The sequence below is a fragment of the Vigna angularis genome, chromosome 2, assembly GCF_016808095.1.
Source record: "Vigna angularis cultivar LongXiaoDou No.4 chromosome 2, ASM1680809v1, whole genome shotgun sequence".
In the NCBI taxonomy this organism is placed as follows: Eukaryota; Viridiplantae; Streptophyta; class Magnoliopsida; order Fabales; family Fabaceae; genus Vigna; species Vigna angularis.
This window is the reverse complement of record NC_068971.1, coordinates 51,305,440-51,322,728: the sequence shown is the minus strand read 5'-3', so window position 1 is coordinate 51,322,728 and position 17,289 is coordinate 51,305,440. Positions and strand designations below refer to the sequence as shown.

The following is a 17,289-nucleotide window of genomic DNA, read 5'->3' as shown; positions in this document are numbered from 1 at the left end:
CGCTGTTTCAAAATAATGTCTGGAAAAAGAATGTTTTATAACTTGAAACAAAAAGTATACTTGAGCGATTAGTTAGAAAATGGCTGGTAGAGATGAGATTCAGATACGATGATTGTGATCAACGATAATAATTTTACATCACCCAGAAAATCAATATTCAAGATTCTTCATTACTTCACTTTGTAATTTCTAGCAGGAATCAACCAGGACCCATTATTCTCCTAAATTAATCTCAAACTTTCTGTAAATCTTTTGTTTAGAAATAAATGAAAAACTGAATGTATTTTTAAGAGCTTAGAGAGATGAGTGCATTCTTAATTCTGTCTACTGCTGTGTTTAAAGTAGAAAGGGATTCTGCAAAAGAGATGCGGATGCAAGAATCATCTCCAAATGCACTCCCTGGAACCAAAGCAACCTGTAATGAGTCATCAAAACATCAAGTTACGACTTAGGCCATTATTATGTTTCTTAAGTTTGAACTTAATACTCTTAGTATATCAGTAAAATCTTGAAGGCCATTGAATGAGAATACCTGGCCCTTTTCCAGCAGATAGCGACAGAGAGAGTCAGAATTTTCGATTAAACCGAACCCTTCAGCTTCTCTTCCATAATAAGAGCTCAAATCAATGAATACATAGAATCCACCCTGAATGTGAAAAGAATAGTACGTTTTTTCAAGAAAAGGAGAAACTAATAATAGGGAGGATGATAATCAAACACCTTTCACACCTGTGGTTCATATATTCTCACTCCATCCATGTCTCTAAAGCTTTCAATCAAGAAATCCCTTCTTTCCCTGAAAGCTTTTACCATGGTAGAAACAGCTTCTCCTCCTGCATAGCCTAATCCTAATGCAGCAACTGCAGCTTTCTGAGATACACTACTTGCTCCTGAAGTAAACTGTGCTCCATAAAATGTGTTAGATATCCCCAACAGTTAGCTATATTAGAGTATCAATACTTAGTTAGAAAAGGAAAAAAGATAAACAGGGGAACAGGGCAGAAGAGTAGGGACTTTGACTTGGATCATTTGAGAGTACTAAACAGCAAATTTCATTGTTCTGTACAATTTCATTAAAACATAATTTTTTTTTTTATTTCCTCATTGAATATCCATTAGATGTCTTGGAGCAAAAAGAAACCAAGAAAAGTTTCATATTTGGTTGTACATAATTCATCAAATGGAAATGAAAAATATAGCATGCCTGGCTTTGAATCTTTCCACATGCTGCAACAAAATGTTTTGGACCAGCAATATACCCAAGCCGCCAACCAGTCATTGCAAATGTCTACAAGAAGAAAGTTGTAAAGCATCATAATTCAGACCTGAAGCTTTCTACGTTTTCATAATCTACGAACTTTACAAGAAATACAGAATTTGCACTGAGTAGAAAATGAAAACAAGGGATGAACAACACAGACAACAACATGCTCAAAAGAAAATCTATAGTAATTAGAATTTACACTCAATCAGTAAGAGCACATATCATCACTGAAAAACCTTGGAAAGTCCATTAACAGTTAGAGTTCTCTCCCGCATTCCAGGTAAAGATGCAAAGCTTGTATGAGTTGCCGGTGCATAAATTATGTGTTCATAATTTTCATCAGAAAGAACCTGAATACAACAGCCATAGAGGTGTGTAAGGAGCTATAGTTGAGGAGAAAACATTCAAGTATCATGGATGTATGTCTGCACCAGTAGCCTGGGGTGCTTTGCTACAATTTGGGCTATCTCTTCCAGTAATTTCTTAGGATACACAGACCCTGTTGGGTTACATGGTGAACAAAGAATAAGCAATCTGGATCTTTCTGTAAGGTTGTCTTCTAGCAGTTTGGGGTCCAAAAGAAAATCATTCAGTATGTGGGTTGGAAGAATCACAGGTGTTGCATGAGCCAGTCGTGCCATTTCTGGGTAACTCACATAGAATGGAGCTGGAATAATAACCTGAAACATTCTTCACAACACAACGTAAATGAAAGCCTCCATAGTTTGCAAAAGGATAACATATATTTAAGTCTTCTAAAACCACAATAGAAGTAATTTTATAAATGGAAACAGGTGCACAATATGGACTAAATTTTAACTTGCATAATGGTGAGAATAAGGTTTGCGGGGCCTCGAATATATGACAATCATATTGAGTTTGAAAAACGGAGAAATACAACTTGGAAGATAAAAATATTCTAGAATAAGAAAATGAATGTCTAGTTGCAGAATAATTTGAACAAAAGAAGCCATGTCAATAAGAATAAAGCCTCAAAAGGAGAGCACTTCTGAAGTTTCATAAGCTGTTTAACTCAATTTTGTTCCCAGATTTTAAATGGATTAGACAATTTTCTTTGACTTTAAAATAACTCGGTAGCATAACCAATTCTAGATGCTTGTAGTAAGTAGAAAGCTGTTTCAAACCTCGTCTCCTGGGGAACAAACTGCAAGCACTGCTTGAACAATACTTTGTTTGGCTCCATTACTGACCACAATCTGATCAGGAGAATGTATAATTCCATTCTCCTCTGCAGAAACAGTCCAGTCACGTTATCAAACTCCAAACCTCACATAATATAATCATAAATAAAAAACACAAACACGCAAATCATCTGAATTCTGAAGTAACCTTTTAGCTTGTGACATATTGCTTGGCGCAATTCTAACGTCCCAGCATTGGGGGTATATCTGGTATAACCGTCACGAATTGCGTTCATTCCAGCCTATCATTCCCATACATCTCATGATCATGAATATACAACACATACAAAAAGAAAAGGGACAAAATGAAAAGAAGAATAAACACTTATATTGTCAACTTAAGAGAGTGAAATTTACAGAGAAATCACCTCGGCTATTACAGCAGGAGTGTCAAAATCAGATTCTCCAAAAAATAAGCGTATAACAGGAACTCCAGATTGTGAAAGAGCAGTGGCGTGATCACATATGGCCAGAGTTTTGGAAGGCTTCACTGCATCAACTCTGTGACTCAAAGAAATATCAACGCCCGAGTCATCAAAATCGCTATTAGACTTTGCCTTAATCGCCACAGCCATTCTTTTCAGCTCAACGTGTTTATCTTTATGCATGGTTCTACAAAGGCAATAAAAGCATTAGCAACAAGCGATGCTGAAGAATAACGACTCAAGGATATTGAAGTAACCTAAGAGTGGATAGGGATGGAAAACCACAAGACATGGCAGCGATATGAAGCGCATTAGCCATGGAAATCGCAAGTGCAGTTGGATAGGCAAATAAGAAGAATCTACGCAAAGTTAAAACACCAAGTAAAGAATGAAAGTATTTAAGTAAAAAGAGGCAGAGAAAGGAAGATGGGGTTGGAGATATAGAGTTGACTTAGTGCAATAAGAAGCAGAGCTCAGATAAGCATGTCTTTTTCTTCAATACTTAAGCAAATACTTTCTTGTTTGTGCTGGTTGACAAGATCTATTTCAACTTCATCAACCTACAGGGAAAACCTCAAAATATAAATAAACTGTAGTAGGTGGCAAGGTTTTTTTTAAGGAAAAAGTCGGTGGACGATGTGGTAGTATAATAATATTTATTTAAAAATTGTTGATTTCTCTTATGTTCTGGTTTCGGGCTTGAGATGAGAAGAACAATAACCATTTGGAAGCGAATGAATGAAGTTGTTTTAATCTATCGATCATTATTAGTTCGAAATCTCTTGGTCAAGAAAAAGAATAATTTTTTTCTAATTCAAGCATACTTCAATTACCCGTAGTTTGATAATAGCGGGTAGAGAGATGAGATTCAGATACAGTGGAAGATCATAATTTTTTATCAACCAGAAATCCAATATTCAGGATTCTTCATCAATTCAACGACAATCAAACCGAGGTCAGCACGTTCTTCGCTTCCATATTTTTTTTTTTGGCCGATCGTGTTGCGAGTGAAAAGGATGTACAGGAATAGTCCACGATTTGGAATATTATAGCATTTCACTTCGATAAGTTTTATCAAGATAAATTTACGTTTTATAGGTTATATATTCGGGAATCATATGACCCATGAAATCCCATGAAATTTAGTAATAACGTAAATTCACTGATTTATCTTGCTTCTATCGATTACCTTTCTGTCGATTCGCACAGGCATCTTTCAAAAAGGCAGTTTTTCTTTATCAGCATCTTTCACAAAAGGCAGTAATACTACTCGGTTCATAATCAGACATTCATGTACTCTTCTAATAGAATTTCAAACTGTTTGAAGATTTTGTGAGGGACAAGTACCTTTCAGTAATATACCATTTTGACTTTAATATAAACCACTCTAATCGACCCATCCCAAATGACCAAATTCATTCTTTAAGTGTTGAGATATATATAATAGTCTTAAAATGTAACATAATCAAATGAGAACACACGTCAATTGCACAAGAATTTGGGATTACATTTTTATCTCATTTTCTACCAATCATATTCAATAAACAGCAGCGAGGTCCGATGAGGAAATAAAAACCATATGCAAATATCAATCTGCAGACTTGAAGTAGAGTCAACAGGGATAAGCAAAACTAAAATACAGAACTCTTCCTTTTGGGGGCAGGATTATGTGATGAAGAAACCAACACTACAACAATACAATGACCTTGATGAATTGAATGAATGTAATGCAAGAGTTTTGTTATAATCATTAGTCTCTCATATGTATAGAATTTTTACGCTGTCAGGTTAGGAATACAGCTGAACAAGATGTGTGAACCAGACAGACCTAATTACTTTAGTCCATATTTGTACCTATTCATTCACCAGGCAACCTACTGGATGTCCCATACATGACCAGCAGGGATGAATTCACTGTCGAATGGTTGAGCAGCAATTACCAGTGATTCTTCCTTCGTCATGCTGGCGAGTGGCATTTCTAGGAATTTTAAACAAACACACCACACCTCCACTATTTCTGCATATAAATAGATCAACCAGAAATAAGAACATTTCCTCCAAATGTATTAAAAATAAATCTTTAAATTGATTTCTCTAGCAATTTCTGTGCATTCTATTACAATTATCTTCTACTCAGAGTAAGAATGAAGAATCTTGCAGCCTTCAAAAAGGCACTAATCCGCTCTTTTCAACAGAAAATAAAGTCAACCACCACCGCTTTTGTCTTGTAAGTGTTTATTTCTAAAGGTTTGATTTTTGAAAGATTTAACTACCATTTATAAAGTTTATAATGACATCAGTAACTGCTCAATCAATCATACTCATACTTTCCAGCTGCCATTTAATTAATTCACATATAAACAGTTGTTCTAATGTAGAAACGAAAAAAAAAAAGGTAAAACAAATTTTTTTATAAATATTTAATTAAGATCAAGAAGATTTATTATATTTATTTATTTCTAAGAACATCTCCATTGCAGGCATACACTAGATCATAAGATTAAGACCTGGGTCTTATAAGATCTCCCCATTGGAGTACGTTGACATGGCATAAAAAATAAAAGTCTAGATCATAAGAATGAAAATTTAAGTTTCTCCTCCGAAATATATATTTCTGTCAACAACCAAATAAAACATTACTGAGAGCGCAGGTTTTATTTGTGTAAAAATTGCAGTAAGATTGTAAAAGTGATGTGACAGTAGAATCCACATTAAAACTTCACATAATGACTCCTACAAAGGAGATGCTCTAAAAAAAACATCTTTAATGACGCATAAAAGATGACAAGGAGGAGCATTTTTTTTTCTGATTTTACAAATAGACCGACCATTGAACCGAGATTGAACAAATATATTAAATTTATAGATAACTAACTATTAAAATACATATAAAAGTTTAAATAAAATGTTAACATAAGTAAATTGAAATTTCAATAGTATTTTTTAATAACAGGTTTTATACCAGTTTGCTGAACTGGTTACCTGATCAATTCATCAATCTGACCAGCCAGTCCGGTCCATTTAGAAAAAAGAAAAGGTATGTTATACTCACAGGTAACTCCTAAAATGCTGATACGACTACCATTGACAAAAACAAGCACCAATGCTGAAAGTAACATCAGAAAACTAAAGATTGTTCATCTTCCAAGTGCATCTCCAAAGCACCAATCGAAAGATGTGACTTCATCTAACACAATCACTCAAGAGAGACGAGGAAATTTGGTATTGGAGCCAACCCATGATGCCGTTCCTTAACCAGAAATCACCTATTTGCCTCATGAAAGTTCCACCACAAGAAAATAACCAAAGATAAAAACTCAAAAGAATCCATGGAGATCTACATCCAAAGGCCCCCTCCCTAACTATGACATTCTAGAAGCCTTTGCTGCATACAGACTGACAGACAAACTCGGGACAACAGGAAGCTCGGAGTTTAATGCACTGACCATGATATTCGGAAACCTAGGTATCATTGAGCTGAGATGGTTATTTTGCATCCCTCACGACAAACCAAAAAGAAAAACCAAGTGGAATCACACTTATACTAGGCTTCGGAAGAAAACGAAGGATGAGAAAGGTGAAGATACTGCAAAATTAACCCGCAGCTCAGTACAGGATACTTCAATTACATCGAGATGCAATTAATTATTATTCATGAAAATCCAAATCCATCAACAAGACACACACAGACAGGCCAAAGAAATTGTTGAAAGTTATGCAAACAAAGAAATGTAGCATCTAGCATTGCATCCTATAAATTAAACGGCACAGAACTTAAATGTCGTTTCGTAGATACTATTGGTACTATTCTCCAATCAGAACTGAAGTTTTGACTCGATAATTGGTATAATAAAAGATTGCATCAAATGTCAACAAAAATTACCGAAACATAACTCCAATTATAATGAAGATTGCACCCAAATACCAATGAAAGTGTATTTAAGTTTTGTCCAATGAAAAGAGAAAACAGATCGGTGATACATTAGAAGAATACAAGTCAAAAGCAAAGCGAAAGTAACTACTTACCTCATGTACGAGTACAAGATGCATCAAAATCATCAGGTGCAACACGAGCAATCCAATTACTAAGCGTTCTCTTAATATCAGAGTGATTAACATACGCTAATTCATACATACTACACAAATTGACAACAAGCGTCTCATTGAGAGCCACCGTGGGAACTCTCTCAAGAGCACTCTCCAACACCTTAATAGAATCCGACAAGTCCCTAAGATACATCAAACACAGAGCCTTGTTATTCACAGCCACGACATCCGCGCTGTCCCTCTCAATGCACTCTTCGTACTCTCTCACCGCCGAGACATAATCCTTACCAACCAAATACACCAACGCCTTGTTCCTATTCACAAGGTTCTTAAACTCAACCTCGCTCAACGACCCATTGTTCTTTCCCTCACTCTCCACCTTCAAAAAAGAAACTTTCGCACCCTCCAAGTCCCCAATCTGCAACTGCATATACCCAAGTTGCGAAACCAACAAAGGGTCCGAACCATCATCGCGAGAGAGAAGCTCCTTCATCAAACTCAAACACACGCCGAACTCTTTCTGACTCAAATGGTGCCCTATGATGCAATTCACGACAAAAACCTCTCGTTTACGCCAAAGTTTAAGGGAGACGCCGAGGTTGTTGTTTTCCCCCTTTTCCCTGATCTTCCCGCGCACGAAGTCAAGGAGTGTGTAGAAGCGATCCATTCCCTGCTGACGTTGCCCTAGTTTGATTGGAATTAGGGCGTGGAGCCACCGGAGGGAGAAAGGGACCATCGATCCCACCCGGTTAGGGTAGATTTTGGGGTAGGTTTCGTAGCGGTAGTGGGAACTATCGAGGTCTTCGAGGGAATCCAGCTCCGCCGAGGCTTCGTTGAAACGACGCAGTTTTGTGAATGCGAGGGCGTTGAAGGCGAGGTATGTGAGGTGGTCGTGGGGCTTGTGGAGGAGAGACAGGGCGCGGGCGCGGGAGACCTTGTCGATGACTGAACGCCACGCGCCGCGGTTCGCGAGGTCTTCAAGGGAATTCATGTCGTGACACGCGTCCACAGTTTGGCTCGAGAGAGGGTGCGGTTGAGAATCAGGGACTTCAGATTCCGAGTCCATGACGGAAAGTGACGCCGGATATGTGAAACGGATCTCGCCGGAGTCAGCGAGAAATAGTTCACAGTAGAGAAGAAGGGGGTTTAGCTGGGTTTGTTTGTTAATGATTTCCTATTGGGCATAGTCCACTTTTTAGCCCCAGTGTTTCATCCTACATTTTCTACATTTTCAACATCTCATCTGTATTTCCAAATATTTTATTTTTAATCTTCTGACATATGTATCTCCAACTTTTTTAAAATTTTATTTTTAACTTTCTTCTCTTTTTTATTAAAGACATTTTAATAAATATCTTTTTATTTTCTTCTCTTTCTTATTAAAAACACTCTACACCATCTTAATAATAATTCTAATTTAATTTAAAATTTAAATATTATTTAATATAATTTTATATTTTAATAATTATTAAAATATGATTTATATTATAATAATAGTTATATTAAAAAAATAATAATAAAATAATAAAAATAAAAATAAAAATAAAATAATAATAATATAACATTTGACTTAATATATTCAAATATATTAAATTATATTAAAATATTAAAATAAATTAAATAATTATTAAATTGTAAATAAAAACAAAAATTTTCAAAAACTTATTATCGAAAATCAGTTTTGTTTTTTATTTAAAATTTAATTAAAAATTATAGCATTATTTATTATATTTTTATACTTTAATAATTATTAAAATATGATTTATATTTTTATAATAGTTTTATTAAAAAATAAAAATAATAATAACTAAAATAAGAATAAAAATAATGAAAATAAAAATAATATTAAAAATCACATTTAATATATTTAAATATATTAAATTATATTAAATTATATTAAAATATTAAATTAAATTAAATAATTATTAAATTTTAAATAAAATCAAAATTTTAGAAAAATTTATTTATCGGATATCCTATCCGATCATAAATTTATCGGATATCCATACCCGATCATAAATTTATTAGATCTCTATATCTGATTAACATATGTTTCTAAAATTTTGCTTTTTATTTAAATTTTAATAATTATTTAATTTAATTTAATATTTTGATATAATTTAATATATTTAAATATAGTAAATGTGATTTTTAATATTATTTTTATTTCATAGATACTCTTAGTTTTATTTTTTAATAAAATTATTATAAAAAAATAAATCATATTTTAATAATTATTAAATAATAAAAATATAAAATAATATTATAATTTTTAATTAAATTAAATATTGATTAAATTTTAAATAAATAACAAAACTGATTTTGATATCTGATAAACAAACTTTTAAAAAATTTTGTTTTTATTTAAAGTTTAATAATTATTTAACTTATTTTAATATTTTAATATAATTTAATATATTTGAATATATTAAATCAAATTTTATACTATTTTTATTTTTATTATTTTTATTTTTATTATTTTTAATATTAATATTATTATAATATAAATCATATTTTAATAATTATTAAAATATAAAATTATATTAAATAATACTTAAATTTTAAATTAAAATATATTATTATTACGGTGTAGAATGCCTTATTAAAGAGAATAAAATAAAATGATATTTATTAAAGTGTTTTTAATTGGAAAGAGATGAAAATAAAAAGATATTTATTAAAATTAAAAATGAAATTTTTAAAAAAGTTGGAAGTACAGGTCAGAAGGTTAAAAATAGAATTTTTGGAGGTACAGATGAGATGTTGAAGGTGTAGGATGAAACACTCCCATTAACTACCAGCCACCATAGAATCTCTTCTAATACTAAAGCTATTACTATAAAAGGGTTACTCCCTACACCACTCCACATTGCTCATTGTACCATCATATACAAAAAATAACCTTCTTTAACTAATTTCGAAATCCCTTAAAATTTTTGAAAATTTTTTAAATGGATTTTGAAATTTTTTTTAATGGATTTCGATATTCGTTGAAGGAAAATTTCTTCAACAAATTTCGACATTCATTAAAGGATTTTTTGAAAATTTCAACGGATTTCAACATTCGTTGAAAGCTTAAAAAATCCTTCAACGAATGTCAAAATTCGTTGAGGAATTTTTTCTTCAACGGATGTCAACATCCGTTAAAAAAAAGAAATGGAAGTGTATGATTTTTTAAAATATAAAAGATAGTTTTCAAATTTTAAAAATGTGATAGTAAAAAGAGAACGTGGGATGGTGTACGGAATATCCCTCTTACTACTACTTATACAACAAACTTTGTCTTATTTTTATTTCTTTCTAAAACCATCTCCAAACTTTTACTTCTTAATATTTTTTATTATCGTTATTTAATTTCGTCCAAAAAAAAAACAAATGGAATAAATTTTTAGTAATGTCTTGTTTATGTTATTTGTTGTTGAGATATAAAAGCACATTTTTATCATTTTATGATATATTTTATCTTTCAGTGTATTTGAACTTGATAGACATCACTGTGATTTTATCATGTAACTCTAAAGGTATATTATATAATTAGACAACTCATGATATAAAATAAATTAAGTTTTCATGACGAGATGAAGTTTTGGACTTAGCTTAAACTCAATTTATTTTATATGTTTTTTATTTTCTTTAAAATTTCCATGTTTTCTAATAAAAGACATTTTTGTTTTTAGTGAGGTTTGACTTGGCAAGTTAATTTACTAATACATAATTTTACTCTTTGTATTATGTTTTATGTACTTTAGTGTATTCTTGTTTTAGTGAGATGTCACATTATTACATGACTACAAAATTTCATTTTTTTTAAATATGTTATTCTAGTGACTGCATTTCTCTACAAATTTGTGATATATTGTCGGGTTAAATATGTTTTTAGTCCCTAAACTATTGGCCGTTTCTGGTTTTCGTTCCTCTTTCAAAGTAAGGTACGATTTGGTCCTTAATCTTTAAAAAACGTTCGTTTTAGTCGAAAAAACGAACGTTTTGAGGACTAAAACGAGGACTAAAAACAAAATTTTGAGGACTAAAACGAACGTTTTTTAAAGATTGAGGACCAAATCGTACCTTACTTTGAAAGAGGGACGAAAATCAGAAACGGCCAATAGTTTAGGGACTAAAAACATATTTAACCCTATATTGTCAAAGAAAACTTGGAAAATAATTATCGTAATTATGAAGATGTTGAATGTTCAAAGAGTTATTCAAAAGGACAATAATAGAAAAATTATTCCTAGATAAAAACTATTCATCACGAAAGAGTGTATTATGCATTAATAAATAATATGGATTTATAAAATAAAATTTATATTCATATTTATATATTATAAACTTCTCTTATTATCAGACGAGACTTCCAATATCATCATCAATTATATTTGAAATCAATTTTGACAATTATAAATAATATTCTTATTTTCATTCAAAATCAGTTTTACTAATTATAGCACAAACTAACTTTACTGGGAAATAAAAAAACAAGTTCATAAGGTTGTATTTCTCAGAAATGCAAATTTGTGATTCCACATGTCAGGAATCTGCTGCATCCAGCTTCAGTTTTCATGTAAAAAATATTATTTTGACATACCTAACTTTTTTACATTTAAATGTCAATATTTTTATTTATTTTTCTTTTTCTTTTTTTTTTAAATACAAAATTACCATTTTATTCTTATACTCTATTGTTAAATAAAGATAAAAATATATCATAATACTATTACTCTTTTCCCGTATGCCTGCAAAAAAAAAGCTAAGGTTGCCTCCTTAAACAAGTAACAACCAACGTCAATCAAAGACAACGCGCTGCAAAACTACCACAAAGTACGGTTCAGTGTATTGACTGAAACAAAATAGTTAACAAAAACAAAGGATCACAAGAACATCTCTTCACATTACTACACACCATATATAAGATTGAAACTAAAGCAAACTATATTTAAAAGTTGAAAATATACAGTGCCGTGTGAAAAACAGTAAAAGAGCACTTGTTTATAACATAATCTCTCTGTCTCTGTCTCTGTCCAGTTTCTAGATGATGGAACATGCATTTGGGTTTTCATCACTGAACATGGTGGTGTATGGATCTCCATAAGTTGTCACTGTTCCAATGGTGGCAGAGTTGTCCACTCTCCTCACGTAACCCGGAGGAGCCTTCCTGTCATAAGCTTGAACAGTATAAGGATTTGCCACCATGCTGTAAGGCACGTAAGGCCATATCTCAGCCTTCTTCCCTATTGACTTCGCCTTCTTTAGCACCTTGTTTGCTTCCACATAACCAGTCACCGTCACTTTCTGCTGTTTCCTGTTTATCTCCACTGATTCTACTCCTGCACTTACACCACTTTTTACCTTCATCATATACGTTAATAGAAGCTAAGTATAAGAACAAAACAGAGGGAAAAAACGTTACTTTACCATCTAACGAAGAGAGAGTTTTCTTAACCTTGAGCACACAGCCATCACAATCCATCGTCACCCTCAGCTCTACGGTCTGCAATTGCTTTCTGCTATTGCTGCTGTGTTGGCGGCTTCCACTACCAGTGCCCATTAGATCAGACAAGTAATCTCCAACTCCCATTGATATGTATTTAGCCTCAAAACCTTGCCAATGGATATGAAAGCAAGGTTTGAAGTTCTTGAGTGGGTAGGAGAAGGGTTGAAGTTTGATGGTGTTGGAGATGAAAGTAGACTATAAGAGTATATATAGGAAAAGCAAAAGGACGAAAAGCAGAAGAAGTTACAAAGAACTTTGTTGAAAAACAGAAAAAGATTCCTTACTTACCTTCTAATGATCCAAAATGAAGAACTTTTTTTTACTTATTATAACCTTAGAGATATTTTTACCACGGGCCATGTAATTATTTGAAAGCCTTTGAGCAGCAGATTGAATTATATGTATGTATGAATGGAAAGGTGAGTGAGCCTACGTACCTACGGCAGTAGTGGAACAAGAACCTTAAAATGGGTTTTAACTTGTGAATGGAGAAAAAAATGACGTGGGGTTGAAGAAAGCAGATAAGAAGAAACAGGTTCATGTATTATGCGTATCTTTCGTTCGCAAATAAATAGTAAAAATTATTGCAGTGCTTGTGGTTCAGTTGACACTTGACAAAGTTATCTGTTACAGATATATTGACACTTCAAATGACAGCTCATGAGAACCCTCTGATTGTGACTTCAATTCAAATGGAACAACAATAATTTATGAAGGACGAAAGTGAAACTCTGAAAGCAGTCACCGACTATGATTCCCGAATCAACAACATATATAATGTAACATTGAATAATGATTCAGATTCAATTTGCATACAAAATGAGGATATCTTTCGAGCTAAAATAAAACAAAAAATATTCATGCATATAAAAAAAACTACATCAATACTTAATATATACCTTAAAAAATAATAGATTTATAAATTATTTGATGTGATGAGAAGAGAAAGATAAAAAAAAAAACAGATATATATAATAAGTGTAGACAAATAAATAAAAAGTCATAAAATCATGCATGGTTAGATTCCTTATATCAAACTCCTTTTTGAGTTTCAGTTTTCTAAAAGTTGTAGAGTAAATATACATACAGTATTTTTTTTTAATAAAATGAAATATTTCAATAAAATATTAATATATACGGTTGTTTGTTGTAGAATGAATGTAGAAAAGGAAACACCATTTGTCTTAATTTTAAATACAATTAGCGATAACCCTATTTTTTTTTTTAAATTCCATTACTTTTAAGCGTTGTGGCAATATGAATAACGCTTTCTAAAAAACCATATTACGTTAAATTCTATAAACAATTTTCTGAAAGTATATATATCTGCTATAATGTCATTGTCTACAAAAGTTTGAATAATCATTTTGTAAGCAATTTCTTAGTCGTAATTAGTCTCCTCTTTCACTTTTTCCCATCTTTGAATTTAGGATATTTGATTCTCAATGTGAAACCAGCATTTTCTCTTTTGTGTTGTTGCTGGGATATCTCTATCAAGGGAACCAAAAGAAGCAATTTGAATCATTTACGTAACTCATCGTATGATGTTGTAATTAGAAAAAAAAAACAACTGAAAGCACGGTCTCGCTTTTGGAAAACAAAACTGCTGAGAAAAGGATAAGAAAATGCAACTAAAAGTGGGAGGAAAAAAAGGGATAAAAAATGTTAACAAGCAGTAACTTGTTGAAGAAATAAAATAAATTAATTTTATCATGAGTTAAAATTAACTTTTGCCTTAATTAAATTTGAAGGACTGATATATGATTATTTTTTAATATTTAGTAATTTATTTTAAAAATTAGGTAACTAATAAATTAAATATCTGAGGTCCTTCTATATTACATACATAAGTTCTAGTGACCATATATACCCACTAACTTAAAACATGTATTAGATTATCTAAAAGGTTAAAGAATAATATTTATTAAATTATTTATAATCTTGATCAAATATTATATTACGGTAAAAGATAATTTGGAGAACCATATATTTCAGAGATTAAATAAAAGAGTCAATACCAATTTACTAAAGATGAAATACAGATAAATGTTATTCCGAGACTTAAATATTGTATTTTTTAATACCCAATTCAAAAAATCATAGCATACTAAAAAAAACAATCCTATTGACAAGTTCAAATTCATTTAAGCTTTTAACTTTTTCAAAAGTTATTTATATTTTTTCTAAAAAAACATAACTTTATTTATTTATTTGTTTGCTTAAAACTAAAGAAATTTATTGAAAAATAGATCAACTCATTGTGGATTTTTAAACACTTTGGAATTAAAACTGAAAACATAAATTTATAGCAAATATATAAGTGAAATCTCCGACTAATAAAAAACATGGACACGAGTTGTACAAATAATATACTGAACTGGAGATCAAAAGAGAGTAAGGAGTTTAATCATACCATACTTACCCGAAAAAAATAAGAAGATAAACCAGGTGTGAAACTGAAATAGAACCATGGTTAGTATATAATAGTTCCTTCTTGCTTTTAGAAACTTGATCATGAAAAAATGAGACTTCCATTTTTATATAACTTATCCATATCTCGTGTTTAGATTTTAATTTGGACGAAGAAGCATATGATTGATATATTCACCTGCTTTCTTCTAGCTTTTGGATTGTAAATAATTCTTAGTTCATCATAAAAGGACTATTTTTAACTAGGAAATGGGAGCTAAATTACCTTAGAAGTCGTTACACGCTATTATCACACACAAAAAATCACACTTCTTCTTTAGTGTGTCTATAATTTATTTATTTTTTGTGTATTTAAGGAAAGATTTACCATTGTCACGAGATAGATAATGAAAAATGTGGAAAATTAAAAAAAAAAAAAACTACTCTCGGAGATTTCTATGAACGAGATACAAATATAGTATACAAGTGAAATTGTATTTAATTCAAAATCTTAAAAATTTAAAATGTTAAGTTTATGGAATTTTATTCATTTTGATATAATATGTAACTCATATTCACGTTTATACTCCAATAAAAATAATCTGAAGGGCAGGAAATTGCTTTGTATAGTTCAATGTTTAAAGTTTAAAGTTATTCACCTGTAAGATTAGCAGCTATATAATGGCTGTCTGTATAGTTTAAATTCTTTGGATGCTCATGAGCGAGCATACCTTTTTAGCTACTTCCCCATGGCTCCAATGCCAACGTATTACTTAGTAATTTATAAGAAAAATTATAAACATACACCTCTCAATTTTGAATTGTCCTATACTTATTTACCACTTAATAAAAAAATTAATATTTTAAATTTTGTACTTTATTCATCTAAATTTATTTTATATTTAAAAAAATATTTTGTTGTGTTGAATAAGTGTAGAAATAAAAGTGTGGTATTTGTATCATCACCCAATAAATAAACTCATGTTTAATTTAATAATATGCTGAGGTTAGAATCCGTGGGCTCTTAACATCTTTAAATCATAAACTTTGGTTTTTAATTTCTCAAATTTTTAAAATTAGTTTTATAATTTACAAGTGGAATTTGCGTTTGTAAGTACTTTATATTTTGTTATATATCAACTTATAACTTTATATTATATATATATATATATATATATATATAATGAAAATAAGATAATTTAATATATTATTTATTATATATTATATTGAAGTTAAGTTGTAATAAAAAAGTGTAGAACTAAACCTTTTAAATACTTACAATTTAATTATATATAAAATGATTTTTTTTAACATATGAAGTATTTTTCTACTATTTTTAGTTTCTTTTCTTCTTTATAATAAAAAGAATTTATTTTTATAATTGGCGGTTCATATTGATTTCTATGTTTTTAATATAAATTGTTGTCATATTTTTTATTTCAATAATTATATAATATCTATTTTTTTTTAATTGTCATGAAAGGTAGATACTAACATGTACAAATTATTTAAAAATAATTATAAAAACTAAAAGTATAATAAAATTAATAAATATATCATTAAAATTCTTTTCTTTTCAGAATTGAAATAGATAAAAAGCAACGGGGAGTAGCTAGGTTAATAATGTATAGAAGTCAAATTTTAGCTGCCATACACTCACAAATGCTAATGTTTCTTAAAAGAAAGCTGCGTAAAAGAAAACAAATAATAACAACGACAACAGGACTGAATAGATGATGGTTCAGTGATTTTTTTTTTCTAGAAAATATAATATAAATTCTCTTAATTTTCATGTGTTGTAAACTTTAATTTTTTTTTAAATATAACTTTTCAAAATAAAATATAAAAAAGAACAGAATTACATAACTTTTCTTAAATAAAAAATAAAAAATCACTGAATCTATTCCTAGAAATAAGTTATCTCTAAAATATTTTAAAAAATCATAAACATGAATTTTATGTATAAATGTAAAATATTTTACAATTTGTTTACTCTGCCCAAGTTTAGGATGTTAATGTTTTTGAATTTGAACTATTATTTTAAGTTTTTACATTACAAACTAATTAAAAAACTTTATATTATTTTTAAGATAATTATTATCAAAATAAAAAAAAACTTAAATTTCATAACAATCAGTAATTAAGTAATTTTGGGCACATCTAATACACATAATCATGTCAGATTTTCAAAATATGTACATATGTTGTTAGTTTAGACAATGCAACTAAAAGTGTTTGACTAACAGAATCATACACTTACCAAATGATAACAAAAAATATTATATTACCTGTACATACACTACTTTCTCAATGTTTATAAATTTTTACTCATTAAGCCAATCGGTCTATTACTTTGATTTTTCACACTTATCATAACTAAGATAATAATTTATCTAAAAATTAGCAGCTTATATTTATATTACACTTTATGGCTCATTATGTCGAAAT

At 30.2% G+C, this 17,289-nt stretch overlaps 3 protein-coding genes across 4 annotated transcripts; all 3 read right to left on the bottom strand.

The window, feature by feature from the left end:
• Positions 1-112: 112 nt before the first annotated feature.
• On the bottom strand, positions 113-4,870 carry LOC108326906 (bifunctional aspartate aminotransferase and glutamate/aspartate-prephenate aminotransferase). Its single transcript, XM_017560509.2, has 11 exons — positions 4,746-4,870; positions 3,149-3,451; positions 2,835-3,078; positions 2,615-2,708; positions 2,410-2,513; positions 1,696-1,944; positions 1,501-1,614; positions 1,205-1,288; positions 730-900; positions 533-646; positions 113-415 (listed from the first exon to the last, which is right to left on the bottom strand). Exons 2-11 carry the CDS (start codon positions 3,208-3,210, stop codon positions 287-289), a joined length of 1,365 nt encoding a protein of 454 aa, XP_017415998.1. The 5' UTR covers positions 3,211-3,451; positions 4,746-4,870; the 3' UTR covers positions 113-286.
• Positions 4,382-8,170, bottom strand: LOC108329764 (uncharacterized). The gene is made up of 2 exons (XM_017564128.2): positions 6,918-8,170; positions 4,382-4,908 (listed from the first exon to the last, which is right to left on the bottom strand). Exon 1 carries the CDS (start codon positions 8,002-8,004, stop codon positions 6,919-6,921), a length of 1,086 nt encoding a protein of 361 aa, XP_017419617.2. The 5' UTR covers positions 8,005-8,170; the 3' UTR covers positions 4,382-4,908; position 6,918.
• A 3,567-nt stretch (positions 8,171-11,737) lies between these two features.
• On the bottom strand, positions 11,738-12,854 carry LOC108328586 (heavy metal-associated isoprenylated plant protein 23). Of its 2 annotated transcripts, XM_017562464.2 has the most exons (3): positions 12,721-12,854; positions 12,354-12,573; positions 11,738-12,265 (listed from the first exon to the last, which is right to left on the bottom strand). In XM_017562464.2, the coding sequence occupies exons 2-3, from the start codon at positions 12,514-12,516 to the stop codon at positions 11,967-11,969; spliced, it is 462 nt and encodes a 153-aa protein (XP_017417953.1). In that variant the 5' UTR covers positions 12,517-12,573; positions 12,721-12,854; the 3' UTR covers positions 11,738-11,966. The 2 variants fall into 2 exon arrangements, with proteins under 2 accessions (XP_017417953.1, XP_052728208.1); XM_052872248.1 differs by lacking the exon at positions 12,721-12,854 and having other exon boundaries at positions 12,354-12,672.
• Positions 12,855-17,289: the final 4,435 nt, after the last annotated feature.

Excerpts from the sequence above, each read along its gene's own strand:
- LOC108326906 (XM_017560509.2), bottom strand. The coding sequence starts at position 3,210 with ATGGCTAATGCGCTTCATATCGCTGCCATGTCTTGTGGTTTTCCATCC. Across the intron at positions 3,079-3,148 it reads CCATCCCTATCCACTCTTAG|AACCATGCATAAAGATAAAC; the intron begins GTTACTTCAATA and ends TTGCCTTTGTAG. Across the intron at positions 2,514-2,614 it reads AATATGTCACAAGCTAAAAG|AGGAGAATGGAATTATACAT; the intron begins GTTACTTCAGAA and ends CTGTTTCTGCAG.
- LOC108329764 (XM_017564128.2), bottom strand. The coding sequence starts at position 8,004 with ATGGACTCGGAATCTGAAGTCCCTGATTCTCAACCGCACCCTCTCTCG.
- LOC108328586 (XM_017562464.2), bottom strand. The coding sequence starts at position 12,516 with ATGGGAGTTGGAGATTACTTGTCTGATCTAATGGGCACTGGTAGTGGA. Across the intron at positions 12,266-12,353 it reads AACTCTCTCTTCGTTAGATG|GAGTAGAATCAGTGGAGATA; the intron begins GTAAAGTAACGT and ends GTGTAAGTGCAG.